Source organism: Etheostoma spectabile, chromosome 23 (assembly GCF_008692095.1).
Source record: "Etheostoma spectabile isolate EspeVRDwgs_2016 chromosome 23, UIUC_Espe_1.0, whole genome shotgun sequence".
Classification (NCBI taxonomy): domain Eukaryota; kingdom Metazoa; phylum Chordata; class Actinopteri; order Perciformes; family Percidae; genus Etheostoma; species Etheostoma spectabile.
The window spans coordinates 154,283-166,376 of NC_045755.1; the positions used below are offsets into that span (position 1 = coordinate 154,283).

The following is a 12,094-nucleotide window of genomic DNA, read 5'->3' on the forward strand; positions in this document are numbered from 1 at the left end:
CTCTCAGATGCGTTTGGGAGAAGACAAGAAAGCTGCTGTGTCAAACTCTCTCATTATTGCACCTGTCTTTCAGGGAATTTAAATCTGTTACCCGGTCTCCTTGCCTGGGACCTGTAATATTAGCGTACAAAATACTTCAAGTTTGCCCAGAAAAAAAAGCGCTATATCGCAGTTCTCTTCAATGAGCCCTTAGCCTTAGTGAGTAAAAGCCTATTTTATCAGCCTGCCTTTGTGGCGCTGGTCCGTGTGTTGGATCGTCTGATCTAATGTCAGATGGTGAAGACCCAAGCACGCATGCATGCAGGCACGCTCTCTCTCCCCCTCTGTCTATGTGTACAACACTTGGTAGAAGAAAGCTGCTCTATCATTAAGAGTGTTTTGTGGAGCTATGCTGTTTGTTGACATGTTATCTACTGTTATGTAGCCTCTCTTTTGAAATAATTGGTACCCCACCAATTTTTACATTTAAAACGCCACTGATCCTATCAAAACTTGTGTTTTCCTTAGATTCAGTGAAGACAATGTGAAAAGCCAAAGGCAGCCTGTTATTTTTCTGAATTCACCTGTGACATACTCTACTTTCCAGTTACATAGATACACAGGAACTGGGTACATGTGTACTAAAACGCTTTCCCAAAATCCACTCTATACTTGCACATTTAGGACAACGTGATTAGATTCTGGTTTTATTAGAAGGAGTTGCATTTCATTACTATTTCCTACTGAAACAGGATGTGTTGACATGTTCCTTCATTACCATGAACACTCACGCTGTGGCTGTGGCTCAGTGGTAGAGGGGTTGCCTGCCAATTGGAAGGTTGGTCGTTCGATCCCTGGCCCTGCAGTCCCATGTCAAAGTGTCCTTTGGCAAGACACGGAACCCCGAGTCGCCCCCTGTGCTGCGCATCGGGGTGTGTGAGTGTTTATCTGATGAGCAGGTGGCACCTTGTACGGCAGCCTTGGCCACAGTGTATGAATGTGTGTGAATGTTTCCTGTATGATGTAAAAGCGCTTTGAGTAGTTGTTAAGACTAGAAAAGCGCTATATAAATACAGCACATTTACATTTTACTTTGAATTATGTCACACACACACCATCCTGCTGCCCCAAATACTCCCTTGAACTCAATTGTCGATTAATTCGCTGCTGAAAATATAACGCGTGGGCAATTTTTCCTTTTTTACTGTTTGCTTAAAACTAAAGTATTGTCCTGTTTTAGTAAACCACTTAGTTGATCACTGAGTTTCTTTATTATAGTTTTTCTCAATTGCTTAAACACTAACCAGGCTTTTGAACTAAACGCCATTCATCAAAAAGCATGCCATAGGACAGGAGTACTTCTGTATCTGACCACCTCAGGATTATTCACGGCACCAGAGGCAGAAGGATGTCAGCTCTGACTGCTTTAAAGGTCTGCGACCGGCACGGTTCTCTCTAAGGCAAGTTCATTCAGTCCTGCAAGTATAGAGAATCACCACGTTTAAACAAAACAAAACATTTAGCTACACTGTTGTTTTAAAAAAAAGAACAATCAAAAAACTTAAACATACTTCTTCTTTATGGATGCCATATCTTTTTATTGTGCTGGATAAAACAGTGAATATCTATAAAGACTTTGTTTAAAAAGCAAGCAAATTGTGTAGTGAAATAGAAGAAAGTAATACTATGTGGATAGAAAAGCAATAAAAGTTAGATACAGTTAAATACATTTGAAAGGATACAGGAGGAGCAAGACAGAGGGAGAGCTTGGAAATCTCTCTACTTCCCTCACAGCTACAAAACATTGCATAAGGTGGGAAAAATCCTTTTCAAAGTTTAAAGGTCAAGTCTTACCTAATGGTGACTGAGAGGCAGAGAAAAACGTATCTGTCTTATAAAATTCATCTCCCACAAAAAATAAAGTATGTATATATAAAATGTTCCATTGGACACCTGAATTCTAAACAGTTTTTAAGTTTGAAAATGAGGTAAAAGTAGGCCTTTCTGGAGGTAGTTATGTGTATTTGATTGTACTAAAACATGATGTCATGAAGACAAAAGATCAACTTCATTAAGATTCCCAGAGCTGAAAGCTTGTCAACAGCTTCTGCAATCATTTTGCCCAGCAGCAAGGTACCATCACCTCCAGAGAACATTAGCAGGTGTTTTAGATTCTACTAAACTCATCTCAGCCACATCTCTGAAGGAAACGACAAACTTCAAAAGCTCAAAACTTGGAGCGAGTTGAGCTCATTGGTGTCACTTAGACCCCGTTTGCATCCAGTATTATCATGTTATCTAATATCTTATCCAGAAAGATATAGATCACTTGTTAATACCAGGTATACATGGAGTCTGTCTTGCTGATGGATGGTGTTAAATGATAAAATCTGTCTTTTTCAAAGCCATTCTTTTAAAGCTACTGATCAGGCTGCATCAACAAGTGCACACAGTCTATGCAGTATGTTTAGCTAGCTCATTCAACAGCAGTTTTTGATTCTTTGTTTGGACTGTCTGGATTATTTCTGGATTATGGAGGTTATGTTTTCGTCTCGGTTTGTTTGTCAACAGGATTAAGGTTTTTATGAAACTTGGTGGGCCAATGAATGATTGAAAAATGTACAAATTTTAGTCAGGCCTTTTCATTGGGCATCAAACTCACATTTACGCGCTTATTTGTTGAAAAAATGACTTGAAGCATAGATAAATGCTTCAGGTCACACACTTGAGATGCAGCTGAGATGTAAACCTGACAAAGTTTGTTCAGACAGCTGTGATTAAGTGTATCTATTGCAAGTGAAGAATGCTTGCAATCAATACAGAGGGTTACATTTAGGAGTTGATGGAGGTGTGGATAAGTTTTTGAAGGCAATAGAAATATTTTTACTAACTTCTCATTACTAGTGTAATCCCTTCAGATTTCTGACTCAAACTCAATTTTTCAAACCATATTTAGGCCTTCTGATAACAGATGAGATAGACCTATGTCTGTCCAGTAAAGAGAGAGGTGTCACTGTTTAGTCTAGTTTTGGCATAAAGACTGGCAAAAGATAACCTTGCTGGGTCAAATGTGAAGTACTAGCACATGTTTTGTCCAATCTGCTGGCTAGTTAACAGCTCCAGCTAACATCTGTATAGTTTTACAATGGCTGTTTGTGATGAATAAACACATTGCACAAACAATACAGGGGTCAAATTTGAATAAAGCAAGGTGAGAATTTGATGTGCAGTTTGAATGCACCTTTATGGTCCACAACACTGTGTGTGATTGTTGGTTAGTAAGAGTTTTACACAACATTTATTAAATTACTGGTCCATACTGGTGTTGCTGATGAAGGCAGGTTGACAAGATCAATGTAGCTCCTCTGAGGCTCTACCTCAGGCCCAGTTTAAAATACCATGTCAACGTTTTAAAGGTTGCCGTGGTGACAGGTGAAAATTTGTATAATCCATCACTAAGAAAAAAAGCATTTCCATCTACATCTGGTTTAACCATATCACAGGAAACAAGAAAATCACATTTGTGTGAAGTACACAAAACACCTAATCAAGTATATCTACTAATTAAAAACAAGAAAACACATTCATGCATACAATATACAAAGGTCAAACATATCAGTTTTAAAACCTGAAAGTCACTTTGACGGTGAGAATCCAAATGTACTGAGATTGGAAGTTTGATCTGATAAAATACTTTAAGGAAGGAGATTCTGCAGTCCTGATTCATCATATCATACATAGATGTAAAGTAAAGAGACTGGAGGTAGGTATTTTTCAATTGATTAGTCCATTTTTAACAGTCTGTTTGAGGTACTGTACATATATAGGTAGTACATAACTCTAGAAAAAAAACTCTATTGAAAGCCAAAAAAACAAACATTTGTAGTTTTATCATGTAGTGTCATAACATTGTGTAAATCAGAACAAAATAAATTCAAGTTACCAGTTTGCCAAACAGAAGTCCCAGTTTGCATATAATGCTAAATGTGTTTACAATGTTTAGATAAAAATTAACATTAAGGTAAATAAGAAAAACAGTACGTAATATGTTAGCTGCTTTTATGTTTTAAGTAATAAAAACAGACCATTTAATCAAGGCTTTTCCAGGAACCTCTAAAGAAGAAAACGTCAGGCCAGTCAGTGCCAAGTCATGATGGAGACAAACTCTAAAGACTGCACCTTAACAAGGACTTTTTCAACTTCACTTGCCAATTTGCTGATTGGACTCATATTATGTATGGACACAACATAAGCTGAAACTGACTTTTTTTTAAAGCATGGCCTTAAATTATGCACATATGGATATGGAAAGTGCAGATGTTGGGATGCAGTCTTTAAAGTAGGTTTCCAACAAAAAGGACAAATTCAGATTTTTAACAGCCTGTGTCTTATTTTCAAAGATTTGACCATCATGCTTGAAGGTTATAATGACATTTCAGTCTCATTGCTAAGATCTGGCAACTCTTTAAAACAGAGTTGGAGACTGTTAAAAATATCCTCAACTGTTTGTTTAACTGTTTGATACAGAAAACACAGAGACAGGTTACAGAATCTACAGAGTGGACAACTAATTTACTTGTACCAATATCATTGCCAGTGAGGAGCTCTTAGTGCGAATAAATCCCAACTGTATCATTACAGCGTCAGACCAGATACCGCTCTGATTCTTGTACAGACTCGGCTTCTGGGCTCAACGTGTGGTTTAACAATACAATGAGCAGGTATATTACAATTTTTTTCAGATAATGTGGTTAAAGCTTAAAGACACAACCTAATTTCAATTTTTCATGCCTGTGAACTCCTTGTACCCCAGTAAAAGCACTTGTTTGGCCGTCATAACCAACAGGAAAGATGGTAACAAAAAGGCTGCTGTAGTAAAACAGCTAATTTTACCTTCAATATCAATTCACATGGCTTTTTACATGTGACCTTTGTTTCTTTATGGATCATATAATGTTTACCTGACTGAATCAAACAAAACAGATGCAGACAAATTGCCGTTCCCCCATGACATGACAACAACCAACCAACATGACCTCGCACGGTACCTTGTACGGTAAAAACGTTCCAACACAAATATCTGAACACACACTGCTATCCCAGGCATTAGTTTGTGTGTACTGAGCAACAGCGTTTATTAGCTGGTTGTGCTGAGTCAGAGGTAGTTTTAAATCATGAGATGATATTGCATATCAGTGATCAGAAAGTGTTAACCATCAGGTTTCCCTAAACGTAAGGCTTTCTGGAGTTACAGTGCGTGATGAGTCATCCAATGTCACGCTGCCACTAAATCCAGGTATCATTGTGTCATGAGGTAATGTGTGTTTTTTTCTTTTGTTTTTTGTTCTTGAGGTTTTTTTGCACAACTGTAGATGTCTTTGCAGTTTGACATCAATGGTGGAGTAAAGGTTTTAAAGCTATGTTTCGCAAAGAACCAACTGAAGGAAGCTATGTACACAAGCTTGTTATGTAAATCTGAAAAAAGGTATACAGTAGTCTGAAACAATGTCAAGCTGTTTGGTTGGGGAGTACTGGCAGTTTGGGAAGAGGTTGTATCGTTTTTTAAATCAGTCCACCAACAACAGGGAGAGCAGTGCAGAGCTGATGATGTTCTGGATCTTCCAAATTAAAGCTTTAAATGCATATTGGAGGCAGTGCTGGACTAACTACTATTCATTTTTCTTGATGTTCTGAAAATAAATAAATAAAAATAATTGTTAAAATTGCAATCACAATTGTCTCTTGGACACATCCCAAAACATCAGAGTTTAGATTTAGTTTTCAAAGCAATTCTTATCCTATAAAAGCAATTGGGGATGGATGTGCACAATTAACTATGATCAATAATTTGTCCACTTTCAAGCTGGACAAGGTTACAATCACAACGATTGATTTTATTTTAATGTTGGCCTATTCTTTTATGGTATGCATGATGTAAATTTGTTTAACCAATTGAGATGAGCCATATTCAGCATCAATTAATCTAGGGTTGGGATTTGACCGCATTTCATTGAATCTGAATCCATTATCAAATCCCTTATTGAATTGCATCTGGATCTTTTCAGAACCCGTATTGAAAACATATATATATATATACACAGTATACAGTATATAGTTTCAGCCTTTAAATAACTAGTACTCAACGATTCAACAACGCATGTAATATAGAAACTATACATTAATTTGCACAACCCTCAGCGCTAATCTAAAAATAGAATCACCATTGATCTAAATTTGCATAAATGAATGATCATTTCACTAGAGGAGACACTACCACTCCCGGTCATGGAGAGGTGATGTCACTAACAAGCAATCTTTGGCACACGTACGGTTTGCAGACACTGGCCTGTTATTCACAGAATGAATGTAAAAGGTTTATAATCTGCCACCAGTCATGTTTGTCACTTTAGGTGACAATCAGCACCAGATGGACATGAGAAGCTGCTGCCGGAATCATTCTTTTGTAAGCAAGGAGCAATAAAATATTAAATAAGAACAATTTGTTAGCCTCGGAGTTTAGCAAATATAGGAATTTGTCAACCAGATCCAACAAAAATCCCAACCCTACATCTAATAGATCATTTAAATTGTAAAGCTGTTGGGTTTTTCAACAGCCAAAAGGAAAATATTTGAAATTGATTAATTTCAGTTGTAAAGATTACTACTTTTTATTTAAATTTAACAGCCATCCATTGAAATGCTTAACTGTGCTCTGACATTTTGATGTAATGTCCGACAGTCTTGTTCGTCATTACTTTGAATTCCTCATGGGGGCGACATAAACTACGCACTATAGCTTTACTGTAAGCAACTAATCCTCAATTGATTGAGGGGATGGCTGGGTATTGGCCATGGTTACATCAGCTACATTTGCACTGCCAGTGAAAACTTTTACTTATTTCACAAAAAGTCAAGGATTGCACTTCAAGTTCCTTCCTGGATAAATCTTTGCATTGGATGCTGTATCTTTCCTGCATATTGCCAGAGAAAGAAGTGCTATCAGTCTGAAGTTAAATATCAGTAAGTTTTATTTCTAAATGGCTTGAATCCAACATAATGGATAAACAACTGCCCTGAGGAGAGATCTCTGTGTTTGGTGGCCAAACACCAGTTTGGGTAAGGGGTGGATTGGTTTGTTTTAGAGCCAACACTGATATATTGGAACAGTATGCAGTTGTTCTACATGTCTGTATGACAAAACCAGTGTCCTAGTCTCTTTTCGGCCATCAGTGTTTGTAGTATCAGTCAACAATGACAGTAAGTCATTGAGTGTGTGTATCTATGTCTGTCCATGAGAGAGAGTGATGCAGTGGCAGTGTGAGTGCATTTTATTTGTACATCATTACAATATTGTAGTCCTCTGGCTGATGCACCCAATACTCTCACTGATGTGGAGATGACAATGCTATAAAGAAAACCCAAACATTAACTTACTGATTGTGTCTGTTTCTGTTTGTTTTTGATTCTCATTGAGGAGTGTAATTGTGTTGTACAGGGGTGATTATAAGTCTGATGTGTTTGTTTTGACAGGCAGAATTTCTAGAGCTAAACTGTTTGTTTGTTTGTTTGTATCTGTTCAGCCAATTATCAGCAAACTAAAAGATTATTTTTGCTGCATTCTGTATGGTCTACGTAAAAATGTATCGAAGGAATTTAAAGACAAAGACATATGCTGAACATCTGCATGTTCAGTGACATACAAAAGATGAAACTTCTCTAACTGAAATTCAACCAAGTAACAAAGCATGTGGAAAAAGGTCAAAAATAAGTGGTCAAGGTCATTTCCCTTTGAAAGACAGCTGAATGAGGTAGCGATTTCATGGTGTGGAAGCTTAGTCCTCCTCTGGGGACTCTCCAGCCTCTTCTTCTTCTTCCTCTTCCTGTAAACAAAAATAAAAATAAATATACACACAGTATATATTATATACGGTAATAGGTCTCTAATTGTCTGACACTGTGGTGAGCAACGCAGGGGCCCAAGAAGGGACAGTCCTGTCACCCGTTCTGTTCACCCTCTACAGCTCGGAATTCAGATACAATTTCTACTCCTGTTACCTCCTGACTCTGGCAACTGGTTCACAACAATGTCCCTGCAGATAAATAAAGTTATATGCTATTTTATTACATACCATAGTGTATGTCTCATTTAAAGATGTGAATGAACACAAGCAGAGGTGTTCAGTCACTTGTTCGTAGGGTTAATGGAGCAGCTAAATTTAACATGGTCACAAAGTGAATGGTTAATCTCTGACAGGAAATGCTCATATGCATGATGAGACATCAATTTGCCCTCTGCACTTTCCTCAGATTTGTATCCCCTTTATTTAGAGCTTAATGGCACATTCATTACACGTCCTAGTTTGACATGTTCTATTGTTATTTTAGATTACTAGACAAATCTCAAACTAGCACAATGTGTACTGTAGTATACACAGTACATGAGAGAATGTCAGTGTAAGACATAAGAATGATCGGCTACATAGCTTTTGCTTCACTAGCGTTTGATATGTGTTGATGTCGCCTGAACAATCGTTAACATTTCCTGTCTAATTTTTTTCCATTCCATATGGTGTAGTGCCAGCTAGACACCAATGGAGAACTAAAAAAAAGCTGCTGCTGTTATAATGCTGATGTGCTGCTTTTGTTACGTAGCCAGAAAAGGTGGTAAGCTTCAACTATACTTCTGGATTAAGGGTTTTTGTCATGTTTATGTTGACTATGTGCATAGGTTTCATAGCTAGATGGGGTATAATGAAAAGCTATTCCATGTATGTGTATACTGTATGTACAGTATGTAACAAAACATCAGGAATAATTCTGCTACTTTGGCTGATAGCAGGCTTCACAATGTTCACAATGTAAAGACACTAATTCTCAAGTTATAAGGAGCATCAGAAAAAAAAAATCAGAAAAAACGTCCCCCTCCCTCGTTAGAACTTCTTTTCCACATGGCTTAATTTTATTCAGGGAGGCTAACTGACACAATTTACAACCCTCTTCCTTTCCCAGGCTGTGGCCATCCAGCTCCAACTCCATTCATTAGTGCTCACACACTTCAGTCTTGAAAGGCTACCATATGTGACAAGGGCAAACAAGAGCAGAAGAGAAAAAAGGTGATGGTAGCAAAGGTGGGGCACTGAAAAGAAGCAAAGGTTGTCCCAGATTTACCTTCCCATCATATAATTAATGCAGTAATATATAAATAAAATATAAATATAAAACACTTTTTATCCACACTTTTGGGACATACAAAATTCAAACCAGTTGTCTGACCACGTCTGAAGAAAAAAAGTGTTCACAGCTGTTTCAACCAGCCACCAACCACATTGAGGGTGTATTTCTTAAGGAAAGCAAAACTCCTGTGCCAAGTTCTGGTTAACTTTTACAGGTGACCAATAGAAAGCATCCTGACTGGAAACATAATATTTTAACTTGCATCTCGTGCACTCAATAAATTAACCTTGAAAAGGGTGAAAACCTGTCATCAAAGAGAGATGTGAGATGTAATATCCCTAAAAAATGGGGAAAACAGCACCCTTTCTGACAACCACTGCTCAAAGGCAGTGGTCAGGCGTATCTAAATAGGCATATGAAGCAAACCTTGCATACTTTGTCAGCTGAGAAAAACGGAGAGGAACTTCTCATCTTCATCTCATCTGATCAATGAAATACAGGGCCGGCGCTTGCTATAGGCGACCTAGGCGATTGCCTAAGGCGTCAAGTGTGTTGGGGGCGCCGTGTCGCCCTTAGGTCTACTTCCCATAAATAATAGAATCAGAATGACAAGCAAATTAAAACATGTTTTAAACATGATCATCCTAGGGAGTCCCCTCAACCACACGTTTACTTGTCAACCTGATTATTAGATTAAATTGATGATTATTGTCGATCAATTTCTAATTGGGGGGAAATTTCAAACTAATGTAGCTCAGTATAAATTCTTTTAGAAAGACCTAACTTTTGATCAGTGTACTCCTAAATCAATTCAGCTCTTATCCTAATAAATATACTTTTTTGGGGTACTATAAGGAGAGACTAGTTGCATAGATGCGACAGCATCTAATTAACTAGTCTCTCCTGATTTAAAAATAGCTCAGAGTAAATTCTTTCAGGAAGACATAATTTAATCAATGCTCTCTTCCTAAACGGAATCAGCTGTTGGAGGCGTTCACCTTCCTGCTTGACCAATTGGAATCGTACATAAACTGCAAGTGCCAATCACAGAGTCCCAACCCTGCTTTAAAAAATCTATTTCTCCCTGTGCTATTCAGTTGTTGTTACAGGCAAAGAGTGCAACCCTCCACCCCAGTCATCTACTCCATCTGACCGGTCCGGAGCCTACTTCGGTCTGGTCTTGGCTCCTTTGTTGCAACCACTGGTGTCTAGATTCCATCGGGGGGTCTGATGGTTCTCTACCCCTATATAGATATACAAAATATTTGTATAGCGATGGAGATTATTTTCTGAAATATTGTGACTTTAATTTGGAACAGGGAAACCATCTCTTCAACCACATGATGGTTTGCTAACTGCCACAAAAAACAAGAGTGAGAAAGAAGACAATTACAATTACAACAACAGCCTGGTTCTATCCAAAGTTTCTCCCTAAAAGTTTTTCCTCGCCACTGTTACAATAAATGCTTGCTCTTGGGGGTGTTATTGGAATTGTTGGGTCTTTGTAAATTTTAGAATGTGGTCTAGACCTACTCTAGCTGTAAAATGTCCTGAGATAACGCTTGTGATGTGATACTATAAATAAAATTGAACTGGATTAAGGATCTTTCTATTGTGTTGCATTCCAGAATGTATAGATGATTATTAGAAAAACATCTGAAAATGCTAGTGTGATCCATCCCACATCTATTTCTCACAGGTAGCTAACCTGTAGCTATACAAACAGTGAGGAAGGCGGTGCCGGCACAGTTGGAAATTGGCCAGATGGAATATTTTTCCTCTACAACAACCTGTGGTCCAGCCGCAGTAGGGAGCTCTACATAAGTTTCACTGTGCATTATATAACAACCAAATACAAATAGGAATTCCTCCAGACTTCCTACTCCGTACTTTAAAAGTTTGACTGATTTTAATCTGGAAAACAATGTGAAAAAAAGGTAATCCTTGACAGATCTTCTATACATGTTCTGCATACTTTTAGTTTTTGATAGATTTGCCCTCTATGAGCTCCTGCTGTATACTTTTAATATTATTCTGCTACAATATTTTAACAACGCTGTTCCGGGCGCTCTTGGAACACTTTGCAACCTAAAAACATCTCCGTTGGCCTAATAGATGCAATGGATTCATGGCGGCTGCTTCTGCAGCATCAGGTGGCAATAATGACTAACAGGAGCAACGTAAAATAGGCTGCGGAACTGGACAAATGGCAGAGACAACAATGCTTCGGGCACCTTTCGCACAATGTTGTATAAATATGTAATTTGTAATATAATATTTGTGACTTTCATAGAATGTATTCAGGGATATATTTCTTATTATAGTGTATACTGACATAATATTGTGTTATTAGTTCCTGAAGCTGACACAATCATACATTTATTTTATAGCTTTAAAAAAACTTTTGTCGTAATTTTTTCTCCAGAAAACACAAGGAAAGATATTGCGCACATTGACAAGGCTAGAAAGTTATGCAAGAAGTTAGTGGGCCACTTTTCTCACAGCTGGAAGAAGAGGAGAGATTTGATAGAAGCAGAGAAGGAGCTCCACCAGAGCATGCACTTGCGAGACCCTTCTCTATGCAAAGGAGGGTCTGGCAGAGATCTAAGGAGCAGTTAACTATAGTCCTCTTCTCTTCACTGACAAGAACATCAGGCACCTGGTGCCAACATGGCAAGACATTGGCATCCTATGTCCACTGCGGGACTTCACCGATGCCTTTTCGGGAGAGAACTACATCAGTGTATCTTCTGTAAAGACAGTCCTTCATCTTCTGAACACTCAAATTCTGTTTTGAGATAAAGAGGACACTGAGCTTACCCAATCTATTGAATTGATTGAGTATGAGTGTAGGGCTGCACGATTATGGCCAAAATGATAATCATGATTATATTGATCAAAAATTTGATCGCGATTATTCTCACGATTATTTGTTGATTTT

The 12,094-nt window shown here is 37.9% G+C and overlaps 1 protein-coding gene across 1 annotated transcript in view; it reads right to left on the reverse strand.

Annotated features, from left to right (window-relative positions):
- Positions 1-3,247: 3,247 nt before the first annotated feature.
- hmga2 (high mobility group AT-hook 2) overlaps positions 3,248-12,094 on the reverse strand; it is a 72,498-nt gene continuing 63,651 nt past the window's right edge. The window contains exon 6 of the mRNA XM_032505400.1: positions 3,248-7,859. Within this exon, the coding sequence (XP_032361291.1) occupies positions 7,812-7,859 (48 nt within the window). The 3' untranslated portion in view covers positions 3,248-7,811. The remainder of the gene's footprint in view (positions 7,860-12,094) is intronic.